At 38.5% G+C, this 18,949-nt stretch overlaps 1 protein-coding gene across 2 annotated transcripts in view; it reads left to right on the plus strand.

Moving 5' to 3' along the window:
* Positions 1-4,368: 4,368 nt before the first annotated feature.
* UBXN2B (UBX domain protein 2B) overlaps positions 4,369-18,949 on the plus strand; it is a 35,531-nt gene continuing 20,950 nt past the window's right edge. For both annotated transcript variants that reach the window (XM_053559404.1, XM_053559405.1), the window contains exons 1-2: positions 4,369-4,482; positions 15,662-15,765. In XM_053559404.1, the coding sequence (XP_053415379.1) occupies positions 4,396-4,482; positions 15,662-15,765 (191 nt within the window). In that variant the 5' untranslated portion in view covers positions 4,369-4,395. The remainder of the gene's footprint in view (positions 4,483-15,661; positions 15,766-18,949) is intronic.

An 18,949-nucleotide genomic window follows, 5' to 3' on the forward strand; every position in this document is an offset into this window, starting at 1 on the left:
CTTACATGTAGTCAACACCCAACTCTGTATCTCCAAACAAAAATTCTCACCTAATCTCCTGAGTGTCCCACATAAACTTTGACTTCAAAATGTCCATAACAAACTTATTTCTTTCCTTTGAAATTTGCTTTTCCCTTTCAACAGTTTACAGGTAGCACCATTCATCAGATCATCCAACCAGATCCCCAGATGCCATTCTTTATTCCTCTTTCTTTCATGTATTCCACTTTGAAGACTTTAGCACCTGCTGGGTCTGACCCTAATATTCCTACCAACTACTGCTTCTCTCTATACTCACTGCCACTGCTTGAGTCCTAATTACCTCTCATTGCTGTAGTAACCTAGTTTCCTAACTTTGATCCATCCTACACACTGATGCCTCTGTGATCCTCCTAACTCAAAAACCCTCTAATGGCTCCCAGTTGCTTTAGAGCCAAGGTTTTCAACCATACCTGCACAACAGAATCAACTCAACAGGGGTTTTGTTGAATCAAGCTCATAAATGTATATTTTACAAGTAATAAAATGCACACATTTAAGTATAGAGTTCAGAGTGTTTTTAACAAACGTATATGCCTGCAAAACTAGCACCACAAACTATAAAACATCTGTCACTTCAGAAAGTTCCCACATTTCAGTCAAATTCCCCAAGCTTATCCTTCTCCAAAGAACTCCAAGCAACCTCCAACTTTCTGTTATTAAGGATTAATTTTGCCTGTTCTAAAATTTTATATAAATTGAACCAGACATTTGCCTTCTTTTACTCAAGATAGTATCTTTGAGATTCATCCATGGTATGTGAATTGGTAATTTCTTCCTTTTTAGTATTGAGCAGTATGCCATTGCATTAATTTATTAAAACTTTACCCATTCATTTGTTGATGGATATTTGTGTTTCCAATTTGGAGGCTGTTACAAATAAAACATCTATGAATATTGGGTACAAATATTTTGTAAACATATGTTGTCATTCCTCTTGGACCAATACTTAGGAGAATTTCGGGGGGGGGTCTTAAGTAATGGAATATTTAACATTAAAGGAAACTGACACACTATTTTCCAAAATGTCTGCACTATATTACACACTATCAGCAATGTATGAGAATTCCTTATAATCAGGGCAAACAGAGCTCGCCTTGCTCATTTTCCTTCTTTCACGTATCACAGGACTGTACTGTTCCTCAATGACTAAAAACAGTAGTTTTATATATTTTATTGCATTTTTGTTATGAGCAGGAGGGCAAGTCCAGTAACAGGTACACTGTTGTGACCAATAACAAAGTCTACTGGGGGAGCATCTTAAAATATATGATGCCTGATTTCTACCCCATACCAATTAAATCCGGTTCCTAGAGAGGGGAGGGAAGAAGTGATTCTAATATGCAGCAATGTTTGAGAATCACTGGCCCAGAGAATCACTGGCCCTCTAATCTAAGGTAAGATCCTTCAGAATCTGTCTTAAACCTACATCTCCAGTTTAGATCTGTTTCCTCCCCACCACTCCATTTCCCTCCTTTGTCATTTCTAAGTTGCAACCATGTAGTACTATGCTGATGAGAACTTGGTATTTCTGTGCCTACATGTTTATTTTTGCCTTTACCTGTGGTCCTTTCTGGTCCAGTACTTCAACAGGAAGTACTTCTTCCAGACTCAGCTCAAATGTTCTTGGCTCTGTGGGGCTTTCTTGTTAAAGAAAAGCCAGGGATTTTGAGGGTAGAACATTTTATTAAGAGTAACAGAACAGGGGCGGCGCCTGTGGCTCAGTGAGTAGGGCGCCGGCCCCATATGCCGAAGGTGGCGGGTTCAAACCCAGCCCCGGCCAAACTGCAATAAAAAAATAGCCGGGCGTTGTGGCAGGCGCCTGTAGTCCCAGCTACTCGGGAGGCTGAGGCAAGAGAATCGCGTAAGCCCAAGAGTTAGAGGTTGCTGTGAGCTGTGTGACGCCACGGCACTCTACCCGAGGGTGGTACAGTGAGACTCTGTCTCTACAAAAAAAAAAGAGTAACAGAACAAGGGGAGGGGGGAGGCTAGGTGGACAGAGGGTAATTGGTGGGACCACACCTATGGTGCATCTTACAAGGGTACATGTGAAACTTACTAAATGTAGAATATAAATGTCTTAACACAATAACTAAGAAAATGCCAAGAAGGCTATGTTAACCAGTTTGATGAAAATATTTCAAATTGTATATAAAACCAGCTCATGGTGCACCAGGATTGCATTAATGTACACAGCTATGATTTAATAAAAAAAAAAAAAAAAGAGTAACGGGACAAGAAATACAAGATTTAGTAGTGTACTGGTACAGTACTGTACCATTTGGTACTGCCATTTTCTGCAGGGTGAATTTAGTCTTTATCATCTGGTTTCCTTAGGGATAACATGGTAATATATGGGTCATTATGAAAGTTTTGAGATACACAAAACTTGAAAACCATAAAATCTGCACACGTGAAAACAAGTGAAACCATCCCAGCAACACTGATGAGATGAGCAAGTTGAAACTTGTACAGGTGAATCAGAAAGGACACTGTAGACTGTGTTTCCTAGAAGTGAAATAGTGGACCATAACACAGTGACTCAAAACTTTCCTAGTGACTCATGTACCTACGTAACGACACTTACCTGACAGAGAGACATATGAAATTACACATGGAATGCCTCCTAAATGAAGAAAATTTTCTCCTATACTCTGTCTCCAACCGGCCCAAGAACAAAAGTGACATAAAACAGATGAATAGGAGAAAAAGCATACAAATTTTATTTAATAAAATGTTACACATACATAGGCATCCTCATGGGAAAATGAAAATCCAAAGAGGTGGCTAGGCTTAAGTGCTTATACAGTAGTTGAACAAAGAAGCATTGATGGAAAAACAACTAGGAAAATATAGATTAGTTTAACAATGATTATACGGATTTCTCCATTTTATGTCTCCATTTCTTGTGGTAAAAGTCTCTTTCCTCCTGGCATAGGGAGGGCATCTTTCACATGGAAGTTTCATTTCCTGCTTTTAGGAATAAGGACTGAATTCTTGATATTTTTTTTCCCCTCTTGCCCATATTCCTAAAAATTTGCCTGGGGAGTCATGATTACAAACAATAAAAAACTCATTAGACAGGTTTTTATTAACTGAGTATAACGTAGGGCTGTCCAACCTGTATCTTGTATAGCATCGCATGACAGATAGAAGATCCGTTCTCTTAACTCACTCTAGCTGAACCCCCTATCTTAACCCAAGTATGCCTTTCTACAGACTCCAGGTCTTTAGACAAAGCTCAATTCTTTCAACCAAATGCCAACTTCAAAAAATCCCTAAAACCCACTCATTCTATTTCAAGATGTCTTACCTTTTCAACATGAACCAACGTCTGTCTTCCATGTATTATCATTTTACCTATAATTCTTGTCTCCATAAATATATGAAACCAAATTGTAAACTGATTGCCTAGAGTGTATTTTCTCACGACCTCTTGAGACCATGTGTTCTGGGCTGGGGTTTCATATATTTAGCTCAGAATAAATGTCTTCAAATTATTTTACAGAATTTATAAGTTTTTTCCATTAACAAGAGAAAAAATAGGTCAAAGGGCTCTTCTTGCACCTGCTGTTTTTCAAGTACTTTTAGCCCAAAATAATCATTATGCCAAACCTTGGAGTGGCAAGCTCTAAAGTCCAGCACCTAGCATGATGCACACAGCAGGCACGGGCATAATAGTCCCTCTCGCCCCACATTCCTCTCACACTTCTGCGAAGCTCTACTGCAAGCTGCATTATATTATCCCTTCCCTGTTCTCTTTTCCCTGCTAGATTGCGAGTTTCATAATGACCGGGCCTATTTCTCTTGATCTTTGCATTTCTGGGGCATAAAGTGCCTGGGATAAGACAGGAGTTTTAATTAATTACAGTGAAGGCAGAGCACTTGACTGTCTCCGGCTTGCACACAGCGTTGAAGGTGTCCTTCACCCTCAGTACCAACTCCTAATGTAGGGGCGATGTACCTACCATCCAGTCCTTGACAGGAAAGATGAAAGAATCGAACCAAGGCTAGAAGGGGAAGTGCCCATTTTCATCACATAAAACATCCAGACGTTTACATTACTATGTTAAATGAACCTCCGAGTCCATGCTGCCCTCTTAGAGCGGCCTATAGCGCCTTCAAACTTGTGGAAGAAGGAAAATGAAACTTACACAGGGATTTCCAGGGAGAAAAACTCTCTGGGATACCCTCCTTCAAGGAAATAAAAGGCTGGACGGCGCCGGAAACGCGGGGAAGGTTCCGGGGACCTCGGCGCGCAGGCGCCTCACAGAGCCCCGCCCCCCACGGTTTCCAGGCAACCGACCCGGAAGTTGCGGAAAGGCGTCTGCGGCGGGTGCCGCTAGTCGGCGGAAGATGGCGGAGGGCGGAGACGGCGGCGAGTCCGGCGAGCAAGACCGGAGGTCTTCAGTGCCGCGGCCCCCGAGCGCGCGGGATCTGCAGGTGCGGCTGGCAGCCGAGGGAGGGAGCGCGACAGTCGGCGTAGGCGGACGCCAGCGGGAGGCGCCTCTGGGCTCCGCCGAGCCTGTCCTGGACCCTGTCTGGGGGGTGGACTTGGGACCCTGGTGCCGCCGGTCTCCCCGGGTGGGCGCGTCACGCGGTGGGGGTCGTGGAATCAGGTGCCCGAGTCTTTAGCGTCCGTGCCTTGTTTCTGCACCACCCCAAGTGGGATGTGAAAAAGCACCTGTTAATTTGGAATGGCACTTCGCGGGGTTGGTTGGGCAGTAGACTGGTTCATGCAAAAACAGATACTTTTCTGTATCTGTTATCTTTTCTGTTTTAAAGAGATGAGTTAAAGCCATAAAACACTGCACGTAGGCAACGTGGAATACTTTGTAATATTATAGGACACAAGCATTTCTTACGAGTGCACCAAATCCGGTTCTGTTAGATACTAACACCACTTTGCGCCTTTTAGGCTTTTTTTCTGTCACTTTATAAGATAATTGATGAAATCGAACAGGTAAGTATCTGTAAGGAGCTATAATTAAAAAATGAATGAGACTGAATCTATAAACCTCAGCAGAACAGTTCTGTTTTACAGCCACACTTTCTACATACTTGAATAAAATGTGTAGTCATCACCTGTCGCAGTAACAGACCGTCAAGCTCTGGGGAATGCAGAAATATATAGCCCATAAAATCCGCAATTGGTGCTGGTGTTGAAGTATACAGAAGTGTAAAAAACATTTCTACCTTTTGGAATCCTACAGCTTTTTCTTGTTGTTATGGGGGTGGGAGGGGGAGTGTTTGTTTTGAGATATGGGATGTGAATGCATTTAGCATAACTTTTTAAGATAGGGTATGATTGGGTGGCAAAATAAGGCACCCAAATGAAGAATTTGGAGATTGGAGAGTTCAGTGTAAGTTTAGAAAGTGAACTCGTGTAGAATAGTTCCAGTGCCCATAGTTGATTCAGTGATTAAGAAGCAAGGAATAAGAAGCTATTATCAAGCTTATCTTTGATGTGGACCACATCACTTAAGAGGTAGCCGGAGGTGTTGGAGGAAAATGGATTTAGTGGTCAGAACAACTTTGGTTTGCTTCTTGGGCCTGCCTTTAGTACTTGTGTGAACTTAGGAAAAATGTGTTAATTTCTCTGATTCTCAGCATCTCATTTGCAAACTGAGGATGATAGAGGTACATGTGTCAGAATTAAAAAATGTCTGTAAAAGCCCTGTGCCCAATTTCAGTATTACCCTGGCTCAGTACTTGCTTGGTGAATATTTGGTTTCTTTTCCGCAAAGGAGAAAGATGCTGTAACTTCCTTTGCTTAGTCCATTCTAATGCCATTAAAGTTAATACAGTACTGTGTAACTTAATACCCTTTCCCTATTTTAAATACATTGCTTTTTATGCGAAAAGTGAGAACAGCTTAGTTAATGACCACATGATACTTGGCATTGTTTACAGATTTAATCCAGAGGATCAATGGTTTAACGGTGGAGGCACCTGTGTATGCTGGTAGGTGTTGCTAATTGTGAGAATGACTTAGTTTCCGTTAATATTTAGAAGACCGGGTTTTGGTTTTTGTTTTTTTCATCTTCTATCTACTTCTGATAGGTCAGTAGGAAGATAATTGATTTCCTTTGGGAGGATGATTTGGTATATCAAATACAATGTTTAGTATTGATAGTCTTCCCTTTAGAATTTAATATGAATGTGAAGAACTTGCAGTGAAACTCGAAAACAACCAAAGTGAGGACATATCAAGAAATAAAGTATGTATGAAAGGTTTAAAAGAATTGATAATGTTCTTCTCAAGTGGCTTCTTGGATATTGGTTATTTATAGATTATCTTCTGATTGTTTAATCTAGACATGCTTGTGAGTTACTCGGTGCAGTTTTTGCAGAAGTGGAGTACTTCTTGCTTCACCAACAGCTTTCCTGGTGAGGAAAAGGGAGATGTGATGCTAATTGGAAAAAACAAAAGTACCTTTAAATAAGTATATCTTAGCTGCCATGCATGTAGGGTTCTTGGCACCTAAACAAGAGAGTGTCTGTCCCAGGTCCAACCAGAGGAAAGCTACATACATAGTTGTTTCCCAGAAGGCCCCTCAGTAGTGGGAGCCTCCAGTTTACAAACTTTAGACCTGGGAATTTCATTTGCAGGGGTTTTTTGTTTGTTTGTTTTTTGCCACGGCTGGGTTTGAACCCGCCACCTCTGGTATATGGGGCCGGCGCCCTAGTCCTTGAGCCACAGGTGCCGCCCAGGAATTTCATTTGAATATCAAACTAAGAGGTGTTCCTGGCTCTCTTCATCCCTCCAAATTGGGAAATGGCTAGTGGGAAAGTTAAAAGGATTGTTAGTGACAAGACTAAGCCTAAAGCCTCCTCAGTATTCAGTAGTGTTTCTGAATTGTCAGAGACCCTTGTCTCTTCTGACATCCCTCAGTCCATCCACATATGGGAGTTTTAACCATCGTTTAAGGTATTTAATTGTATACTCTGTCCCAGTTTGCCTCTAGAATAGCGGTTCTCAACCTGTGGGTCACAACCCCTTTGTAACAATGAAAATACATCCTGCATATCAAATATTTACATTACGATTCATACCAGTAGCAAAATTACAGTTATGAAGTAGCAACAAAAATAATTTTATGGTTGGGGTCACCACAACATGAGGAACTGTATTAAAGGGTCTCAGCATTAGGAAAGTTGAGAACCACTGCTCTAGAATAATGTCAAGAAAAGAAAGGTTTCTGTTCTTAATTCTGTTTCCATAGAGGTAGGAAGGGGGTGGGTGGAATTAGGGATGACTTCGGTACTTATATTGGGGGTTGAAGTTGGGCTCGAGAGGATGGGCTTTATAGTGAGTACTGTAAATGAGAAAAGAGTAAGAATGTCTTATGCTGTATTGCCACAGGATCTTAATCGTGTTGAATATCATCTTAGTCCTGTTGAATATCATTATTCCTTGTCATTGGTTCTGGGGTGAAATGATATATCATTGATTTGCATTTCTCTGACAACTAAAAATGTTGAGCATTTTTTTCACGTACCTGTTGGCTATTTGTATGTCTTCTTTTGAGAAATGTCTATTCAGATCCTTTGCCCCATTTTAAATTAGATTATTTCATTTCTTCCTACTGAGTTGTTGGAGCTCCTTATACATTCTAGTTATTAATCTTTTGTTGTCACATGGGAAGTGTGCAAGTATTTTCTCCCGCTCTGTGGTTTGTCTCTTTATTTCCCTCCTTTGCAGAAGCTTTTTAGCTTGATGTGATCTCATTTGCTCAGTTGTACTTCGGCTACCTATGCTTTGGGGGTATTACTCAAAAAGCTCCTGCCCAAAACAATATTCTGAAGCATTTTCCCAGGGTTTTCTTTTAGTAGTTTCATAGTTTTGGTCTTAGATTTAGGCATTTAATCCATTTTGATTTGAGTTTTGTATAAGACGAGAGAGAAGGATCTAGTTTCATTCTTCCACATATGATACTCATTTTTCTGAAACCATTTATTGAAGAGACTGTGCTATCCCCATTATCTGTTTTGGACATTTTTGTCCAAAATTTGTCAAAGACAAATTCACTATAGGTGTATGGATTTATTAATATTTCTGGGTTCTCTTTTCTGTTCCATTGATCTATGTGTCTGTTTTTATGTCAATACCATGCTGTTTGGTTTACTACAGCTCTGTAGTATATTTTGAAGTAATATGATTCTTCTGGTTTTGTCCAGTCAGGATGGCTTTGGCTATTCCGGGTCTTTTATGATTCCATATATGTTTTGGGATTTTTTTTTTTTCTATTTCTGTAAGGAATGAAGTCAGTATTTTGACAGCAGTTGCATTGAACCTGTGGATTGTTTCGGGTAGTATGAACATTTTAAGAATATTAATTCTTCCAATCCACGAGCTGGGAATATCTTTACTTTTTTTGGTGTCCTCTTTGATTTCTTTCATTCATGTTTTACAGTTTTCATTGTAGAGATCTTTCACTTGGTTAAATTTATTCCTTGGTATTTTATTTTATTTGTAGCTATTGTAAATGGGATTAGTTTCTTCAGATTGTTCACTCTTGTCATACAGAAATGCTAATAATTTTTGTATATTGATTTTGTATTCTGCAACTTTACTGAACTTATTAGTTGTAATTGGTTTTGGGTGAAGTTTTTAGGTTTCTCTACATATAAGATCATATTGTCTGCAAAAAAGGATAATTTGACTTTTTTCTTTCCTGATTGTGTGCCCTTTCTTTATTTTTCTGATTACTCTAGCTAGAACTTCAGTACTATGTTCAATAACAGTTATGAGACTAGGGATCCTTGTTTTATTCCAGATCTTAAAGGAAAGGCTTTCAGTTTTTTCTCATTCTGTATGATTCAAGCTGTGGGTCTGTTATATATGGCTTTCATTGTGTTGAGCTTAGCTCCTTCTATACCCAATTTTTTGAGAGTTTTTAACATGAAGAGATGCTGAATTTTATTGAATGATTTTTCAGCATCAATTGAAATGATATGTTTTATGTCCTTCATTCTGTTGAGATAATGTAGCACACTGATCAATTTGCATATGTGGAAACATCCTTGCATATTTGGGATGACTCCCACTTGATCATGATGACTAATGTTTTTAACGTGTTGTGAATTTGGGTTGCTGGTATTTTCTTGAGGATTTTTGCATATATGTTCATCAAAAATATTGGCCTATAATTTATTTTTTTGTTGTGTCTTTGTCTAATATTGGTATCAGGGTAATGTCTCCTAAAGTGAGTTTGGGAGTCTTTTCTCCTCCTTAATTTTTTGGAATACTTTAAATAGAATTGGTATTAGTTCTTTGAATAATTGGTGGAATTCAACAGTGAAGCCATTAGGTCCTGGGCTTCTCTTTGATGGGAGAATTTTTCTAACTGTTTCTGTTAATATCTGATTACTTGTTATTGGTATATTCAGATTTTGGATTTCTTCTTGGTTCAGTCTTGGTAGGAATACTTGGTTCAATACTTGCATTTCTACAGTATCAGTTGTAATGTCTTCTTTTTCATCTCTGATTTTGTTCATTTGAGTCTTCTCATTTTTTTAATCTGGCTGAAGACGTGTCAATTATGTTTATCTTCTTAAAACCCCAACTTGTCATTTTGTTGACCTTTTGTATATATTTTTTAGTTTCAATTTCATTTATTTGTACTCTGATCATTATTTTTCCTTCTTGTAGCTTTGGTTTTGCTTTGCTCTTGTTTTTCTCATTCTTTGAGATGTATCATTAGTTGTTTTTCTACTATTTTGTTGTACTTACATCAAAAAAGCTTTTCTTTTTTTTTTGATGTAGCACTTACTGCAATAAACTTTCTTCTTACTGCTATTTCTGTATTTCATAGGTTTGATATGTTGTGTTTTCATTTTCTTTTGTTTTGAGGAATTTTTAAACTTCCTTCTTCCTCATTTCCTTATTAACCCAGTGATCATTCAGGAACATATTGTTTAATTTCCTTGTGTTTGTATATTTCCCAGTGTTCCTCTTGTTACTGATTTCTAGTTTTATTCCCTGATGGTCAGAGAAAATACTTGGTAGAAGTTCAGCTTTTTTGAATTTTTCAGACTGGTTTTATGGCCTAATATATGGTGTGTCTTCGAGAATGATCCATAAGCTAAAGAGGAGAATGTGTATTCTGCAGCTGTTGGATGAAATGTTCTATAAATACCTCTTGAGTCCATTTGGTTTGTAGTGCACGTTAAGTGCAGGGTTTTGTTGTTGATTTTATGCCTGGATGATCTAATGCCGAAAGTGGACTATTAAAGTTTCCAATGATTATTGTATTGGGATCTCTCTCTTTTTCTTTAGGTTTGATACTTGCTTTATGTATCTGGGTTCTCCAGTGTTGGGTGCACATATATTTAGAATTGGTTGTTTTTTGGGTTTTTTTTTTTTTTTTTTGCAGTTTTTAGCCAGGGCTGGGTTTGAACCCGCCACCTCTGGCATATGGGGCCAGCGCCCTACTCCTTTGAGCCATAGAATTTTAATATCCTCTTGCCAAATTGACCTCTTTATCATTACTTAATCACCTTCTTTTTTTATAGTTTTTGTCATGAAGTCTATTTTTCTTCAATAATTATTGTGTTGAGATCTCTCTTTCTAGCTCTTATATTTGCTTTATGTATCTGGGTGCCCCAGTGTTGTGTGCATATATATGTAGAATTGTTACATCCTCTTGCTGAATTGACCCATTTATCATTATATAATAACCTTCTTTATCTCTTTTAATAGTTTTTTGTTTTGTTTTGTTTTTGAGACAGAGTCTCACTTTGTCATCCTTAGTAGAGTACTGTGGTATCACAGCTCTCAGCAACCTGTAACTGTTGGGCTTAAGCGATTCTTTTGCCTACACCTCCCAAGTAGCCAGGACTACAGGGACCCACCACAACACCCAGCTATTTTTTGTTGTAGTTGTCATTGTTCAGCTGGCCTGGGCTAGGTTCAAACCTGACAGCCTTGGTGTACATGGCTGGTGCTGTAACCACTGTGCTACAGGCACCGAGCCTCTTTTTATAGTTTTTGTCTTGAAATCTATTTTATCTAATAGAAGTATAGCTACTTCTGCCCTTTTTTCGTTTCCATTATCATGAAACATTTTTTCCCATCCCTCTGTTTTTAATCGACATGTCTTTTTAAGTGAAGTGTGTTCTTTGCAAGCAAGGTATAGTTGGCTTTTTTTAAATCCATTGAGCCACTGTGTGTCTTTTGATTGGAGAGTTTAGTCCATTCGCATTGAGTGTTGTTACTGATAGGTAAGCATTTACTGCTGCCATGTTATTTGATATCTGTTTGTTTTGTGGTCTTTTTTTTCTTCGTTTCTTCTTCCTTTGTTAAAAGTAATTTTCTCTAGTAGTGTGTCTTAATTTTTTGCTTTTGGTTTTTTATGTGTCTGTTACCATGAAGCTTGCAAAAAAACATAACCAGGCCAGGTGTGGTGGTTCAAGCCTATAATCCAGCACTCTGGGAGGTTGAAGCAGGAGAATTGCTTGAGATTGGGAGTTCAAAGGTAGCTTGACTAAGAGCAAGACCCCATTTCTACAAAAAAATAATAATAATAATAATAATAAGCCAGATGTGGAGATGGCACCTATCTATAGTCCCAGCTACTTCCGAGGCTGAGCAAGAGGACAGCTTAAGCCCAGGAGTTTGAGGTTGTAATGAGCTATGATGATGCCACTGCACTCTAGCTGAGACCCTGTCTCTAAAAAACAAAACAATTATTTTAAACGTACTATAACTCTACTCACAAACAAGCCAAGAGAAATCTAACAAAAATTCTACCTGAAACTCCATCCCTCCAACTTTTCAACTTTTTGTTGTTCTCATCCGTATCTTTTCATACTGTCTTTCAAAAAGTTGTTGTCTTTGATGGTTTTTTTTTTTCAGTCTTTCCTCAGTGTAGAAGTGGTTTGTACCATAATCACAGCAATAGAATATTGTGTATTTGAGTACTTACTATTACCAGGTAGTTGTATACCTTCAGATGGTTTTTTATTATTCATTAATGTCCTTTCTTTTGTATTGAACTCCTTTTAGCATTTCTTGTAAGGACAGGTCAGGTGTTGATGAAATCCCTCGATTTTTATTTGTCTCAGGAAGTCCTTATTTCTACTTAATGTTTGCAGGATATTTTTGTAGTATATAATATGATAGAGTTAAGGGTTTTTTCCTTCATCACTTCGAATATGTCTTGCCACCCTCTCTTGGCCTGTAAGGTTTCCACTGAGAAGTCTGAGCTAGACAGACTGAGTTCCTTTGTATGTATTTTTTTTTTCTCGTTTCCCTCAGAACCTTTTCTTTGTGACCTTTGGGAGCTTGACTAATCAATGCCTTGAGGTAGTCTTATTTGGGTTAAATCATCTTGGTGTTCTGTGCGCTTATTAAACCGGAATGTTGGTATCTTTCTCTAGGTTTAGAAAGTTGTCTGTTATTAGTTTTTTTGAATTAGCTTTCTACCCCAGTCTCTACCTCCTCTTTACACTCTTAGATTTGCCCTTTTGAGGCTGTTTTCAGCTCTTATAGGCATGCTTCATTCTTTTTTTTTTTTTCTTTTTTCGCTTCTTACTCTGTATTTTGAAATAGCCCATCTTCAGGCTCACTGTTAAGAGACTGATGTATTTCTCAGTTTGTTAGTTGAATTCTTCAGCTCCAGAATTTCTGCTTGATTTTTTTTTTTTTTTTTTTTTTTTTTTTGCAGTTTTTGGCCAGGGCTGGGTTTGAACCTGCCACCTCCGGCATATGGGTCCACTGCCCTACTCCTCTGAGCCACAGGCACTGCCCTATTTTGAATCCTTTTATAAAAGGTCACATATCTCTATCCCTCTGAGATTGGTCACCAGTACTTTATTTAGTTTGCTTGGTGGTCATGTTTTCCTGGGTGTTTCTGATGCTTGGTTATGTTCATCAATGTCTGGGCATTTAAGAGTTAGATATTTATTTTAATTGTTGCAGTCTGGACTTGAGACAGCAACAGTTCTTCTTGAGAAAGCATTCCAGGTATTCAAATTCAAAGGGAACTGAGTATTGTAACCTAAGTTTTTGGTTAGTGCAGCTATATCAGCATAGGGAGTGCCCCAGACCTAGTAGCGACTCCGCAGACTCCTAGTGGTACTACCTTGATGGACTTGAGTAAGATACAGAATTCCTTGGATTACAAGGCAAAGTCTTTTACTCTCTTCCCTCACATTTTGTTCTAGGTTGCTGGAGTTGGGGGAAGAGTGACACGGGCACCCCCTGGCACCAGGTTACACCTGAAGCCAACCCAGGCTAACCCAGAGCCCATGATGACTGTTGCCTGGATACCTCTGATGTTTATTCAAAGTCCAGGGGCTCTTTAGTCAGCAGGTGGTGAATACTACCAGGACCAGGTCCTTCCTTCAGAGCAGCATGGTTCTTTCTGGCCTTGGATAGATCCAGCAATGTCTTCCCGGATCTAAGGCCTGAACTCAGGGGCTTCAGATTCTTCTTGGTACTTTATTTTAGTATGGCTGAGCTGATATCCAAGTTGCAAAACAAAGTCCTCTAAACTTTTCTCTTTCCTTTCCCCAAGTAGAAGAAGAGTCCTTGAGCCATACTGCCTGTAGTTGGGGGGACAGGCACTGGCTTAGCCACCACTGCTGGTGTCTCTCTGGGTCAGGTGTACCCCAAGTCCACTTGAGTCCTTGAGCCGTACTGCCTGTAGTTGGGGGGATAGGCACTGGCTTGGCCACCACTACTGGTGTCTCAGTCAAGTGCAGCCCAAGTACACTGGTTTAGAGCCAGCACAGCTGCAGCAATTGCCCACGGGCTATAGCCTTTGTGACCTGACCTCCTTATGAATTTATTGCAGGCCTCAGGCCACGTTCTGTCTGCCAGTGGTTGGGCTGGCCAGAACTTGCACTTTGGAGTGATCTTTGTCTCTGGCCAGGCTGGTCTAAATGCTTCCTCTGTGGGCAGCAGCAGAGTTCTTGCCTGTGCTGTGTGCTGTGTTCCCCTGTGACAAGGCGGCCAGTTTCAATGCAGAGCCCCACAGTCACTGCACTTGGTACTCTGACATGGCAGTGCTCGGGGATGAGGGATGGGTGGCGTGGGGAATACACGACTGTCCTTTCTGCCTCCTTCAGTGCCTCTTCCCTTGATACCATGTTAAAACCAGACCATAATAAAATCATTCACCTGCATTTGTTTGTTCCGAGGTGCTTGCTTGTATGGATAGTTGTTGAATTTGGTGTTCATGCAGAGGAACAATCACTGGAAGTTTCTATTTGGACATTTTATTCTTCCCTCCACCCTATTTAATCTTTCAAACAACCTTTTGGGGTAACTTTTTATAGACATTTGAAAATAAGGGAACTAAGACTCAGAAACGTTAAATAATTTGCCCAAGGTAACACAGTAATTAGTATTTGAATTCAAATCCTTTTAGATTACAAAGCCCTTTTATAATTTGGATTTCTAGCAAAATAGCAGTGTTAAAAATAAGAAAGTAGGCAGTTGTGGTATTATGCACCTATAATCCCAACCACTTGGAAGGTTAAGGTGGAGGATCACTTGAACTCGGGAACTTCGAGACCAGTTTGGGCAACATAGACCCCTGTGTCAAAAAAAAAAAAAAAAAAAAACCTGAAGTTATTTTATGTGGGTGGGGTGTGGGTAAAGAAGTTGAGAATAGAATTTTTGTTTCATTTTTGTTTTCTTGTGTATATTTTAAAAGTTGAAACTAGAATTTCCAAGGAATTACCTTTGCCTTAATTTCCTATTCTTTTCCTATTGAAGAAAGAAACCATGGAGTTAGTTTTCATATCTTTATGCTTCTAAAAGGAGCACTTTGTTCTTTTTGTTTGTTTGTTTGTGGTTTTTTTAGGCTGGGATGGGGAAGGAAACCCCTGAGATTGTGGGCATGACAATTATAATTGAACAGGCGCAGGGACATTAGGGAAAATTCCAGTTGTTATCCAAAGATCTCAAAAGCTGGGGGAAAAAATAACTGAAACAATACTGAAATATTTGGATTACTTTTTTAAATTCCATATCAAGAACTAATATAGTTGTTTATTTAAATTTGAAGCTATTTTGCCATACATCTCTAATGTGTAATTTGGTAATATTCCTTTCTATATAATGGTTTACATACAATGTAACATATTGTATTATATTTTTCAGAAAGTTAAATTTCCCTAAATTTGATGAAATGTCTGGCAGACTTTTAAACAGGTGCTTTTAAAATTGTTTTATGCATTTGGATTTTGCATTCACGTGATTCACATGAACAGCTAAATGAAACTATTTTATGAGATCTGAGTAAAGAAGCTGACCTTAGTGAAATACGTTCAAGAACTCTTAACAGAATTATAGAAGAGTTATATAGGTCCAAATTTAGAAACAAATTGTTACCTGATATAGTTTTTGAAACTGTTTAATATTTAATTTAAAATATTAATAATCAAGTATTATAATTTAAATTTGTCATCTATGTGGCATTTGGGTTCTATAAAATAACAGATGCAACAAGTTTATTTGGGATAGGAATCATCTGAAGCCGAAGCCTTGATTTTTTTCATGAAAACTCTTTACACTCAGTTTCAAGTTGATGATCTGTTCATAACTTCTTGTTGTATGGAAGGGTTTATCTCTAGGGTTACACTTTATAACAAGCCTGTTTTTATGTAGTTGGCCTTGGCAGAATTGTATGAAGATGAAGTGAAATGCAAATCTTCCAAGTCCGATAGACCTAAAACCACAGTCTTTAAGAGCCCACGAACACCACCTCAACGGTAAGTTTTGTTTTAAAAATAATTATAACCCTGTTTATTCATTAATCCCAAATTATTTTAAATGGCCTTGGAGTTTTTTAAAAAATTATAATTTCTTACGATAAATATTATTTAGGGGCTGTTCCTAATATTTTTATAGTCATAAAGCTGAAGAAGGGCATGGAAAATTTACCTTTAAGTAGCTAATATTTGGGTAGACATCAATGAAATTATATCCCAAGTATTTTTTTTTCCTTGGGTGCAGTGAGTCTTTGATAATTTTTGAGTCATAGGTCTCACTGAGTATCTGATGAAAGGTACAGACCCTCCCCTCCCAAAACAGGTTCATGTTCAATTTTGTCAGTCATATTTTTTAATTAATTTATTTTTATTTATTTTTTTTGGAGACATAGTCTCACTATGTTGCCCTGGGTAGAGAGTCATGGCATCACAGCTCACAGCAACCTCAAACTCTTAGGCTTAAGCAATTCTTTTGCTTCAGCCTCCCAAGTAGCTGGGACCATAGACACCCACCATAGCACCTGGCTATTTTTTTTGTTGCAGCTGTCATTGTTGTTTAGCAGCCGTGGGCCAAGTTTGAACCCACCTGCCTCAGGTTATGTGCCTGACGCCCTAACCACTGAGCTATGGGCGCCGAGCCTTGTCAGTCATTTTTAAGGGTTCATGTAACACAGTACATCCATGGTTCCTCTATGGGTCTTCTGTCCTTCATTTAAGAATTTGCGACTTCTAGAGTCTGACTCTGTTCTCACTGGGTGATGACACGACTAATAGGTAATATTTGCTTTTATTAAAATCCTTTAAAATCCTTTAACCTTAAAAACACCCCACCATGAAGATTTAAGTGATGAGAACCAAGTCTATTTTACTGCCATGAGTATTCTTATTGCCAGTAATATTTTCATTAACGTCTTTTTAGTATGCACATCTCATCTCTGGGAAGGGACCTGAATTTTTCAATTATATTTCGTTTTCAAAAGTTCTGTAAGTTTACCAACAGTCTAAAAATTTACCAGAAATTATTTTTATTTGCCACCACTCCACATTCTTTCTTTCTGTAGGGGAGATAAACATGACATATCTTTTTGGGCCTAAATGAAAAGAACAAATAATGTTTATAATTTTTCCCTCAAATTTTTATTTTACAAATTTTAAAACCCAGAGAAAATCAGCAGACTAGTGGAGTGAGTAAATACTGCATGTGCCTCACCCAGTTGTTAACAAATGATAACATTGTATTTCTCCTTTACTCAACTAATTCAAAGGAAATTGTAGCCATCATGACATTTCACCTCTAAATACTTCAGCATGCATCTCCTAAGAATAAGCAGGTGTTCCTTTACACCCTTGGTAACATAACTTAAAAAAATAACGTGGATTCTACAATATCATTTAAGATATAGTCTGTGAGTGAGACATATCTTATAGCCTTTTCTTTGGATTTAAGATCCAGCCAGTGCCTGGGCGGCGCCTGTGGCTCAGTCGGTAAGGCGCCGGCCCCATATACTGAGGGTGATGGGTTCAAACCCGGCCCCGGCCAAACTGCAACCAAAAAATAGCCAGGCATTGTGGCGGGCACCTGTAGTCCCAGCTACTCGGGAGGCTGAGGCAGGAAAATCGCTTAAGCCCAGGAGGTGGAGGTTGCTGTGAGCTGTGTGAGGCCACGGCACTCTACCGAGGGCCATAAAGTGAGACTCTGTCTCTACAAAAAAAAAAAAAAAGATCCAGCCAGTGCCAACATGTTGCATTTTGCTCATTCCTGTTTTTAATTTTTAAATCCAGAGCATTCTTCACGTCTTTTTATTTCAGCTACATAATCTATTTACATTGACTTTTGTGAAAAAAATCTAGGCCTCATATTTTATAAAATGTCCCACTTTCTAGATCATTGTTTCCTTATGATTCAGATTCTCATTAAACATTTTTGTAAAGAATACCAGATAAGCAGTATTGTCTGCAATTTGTTGTGTGACATCGGGAGTCATGTAATTTCAGGTTTTTCCAGTATTAGTGATGTGTTCAATTGGTTCAGGTACTGACTACTACATCACTTCATTGTAAGGTACAGTCTGTCCTTTATGTTAATAATCAGGGGGTTGGGGCAGCGCCTCTGGCTCAAGGGGGTAGGGCGCCGGCCCCATGTACCAGGGGTGGTGGGTTCAAGCCCAGCCCTGGCCAACACTGAAAAAAATAATCAGTGGGTTGGTATCTTGGTATTGTATCAATATCCTATCCTTTCATCTAATTTTTTTGTATATGCAGTATATATAATATATATATATATATAATTCTTATTTTTTATCTATATTATGTTTTTTAACTGCTTCCTTAATTTTTATATTCTCTCAATGTTTTAAAGTACCTAATATGTATTGATGTATTTGTTTTACTCACCATTTTGCCATTGTTTCTCCAGTTTGAACATACATTTAATGACTTAATTTTCTCTTGATGTAGGCAAATCAAAGTATTTGAGTTTCTCCAGTGAGACGAATGTATTAGTATTTTTGTTGCTATCCAAATATGGTCACTAAGATATTTCAAGGAAGCATTTTCCTTTTTTATGTTACCTGAAACTATGTTGCCATTAGTATTTGTAATCTCATAATCCAGTTTTTAAGGATTTATCAATGTAGAGACAATCTACAATCAAATGTAGTGCCTCACATTTGATTTCTAGAATTACTTACATATCCAAAAAAATGAGCTTCCTTAAAAGATACTACTTGAGACTCAAACTGTGTTTAATCGGCTTATAATATAAATTATTGGCAGTCTTATTTTCTAACACTAAGTGTGTACTTCCTTTGAGTTTATGTTCAATATCAACACTTTCCCAGTTTCATTGTATTTCTATGCTTTGTTTGGTTTAGAAAAGAGTGCTTATTTTCATGATCCCCTCCCTCGGGTAGTATTAGAAATCAAAGCAGTTGGGCATAGTGGTGTTCGCCTCTAGTCCCAGATACTCGAGAAGCTGAGGCAAGAGGATCACTTGAGGAGTCAAAGTTGGTTGCTGTGAGCTATGATGCCACACACTCTAGCCTGGGAAACAGAGTGAGATTCTATCTCAAAAAATAATAATAATAAATCAAAATAACTATCTTATCATTGTCATTACAAGCCAAGATATTTTCCTGTGTGAAACTCTAAACATAATATGGTCTGTGTTTTTAATTTACAAAAG

Source organism: Nycticebus coucang, chromosome 13 (genome assembly GCF_027406575.1).
Source record: "Nycticebus coucang isolate mNycCou1 chromosome 13, mNycCou1.pri, whole genome shotgun sequence".
Classification (NCBI taxonomy): domain Eukaryota; kingdom Metazoa; phylum Chordata; class Mammalia; order Primates; family Lorisidae; genus Nycticebus; species Nycticebus coucang.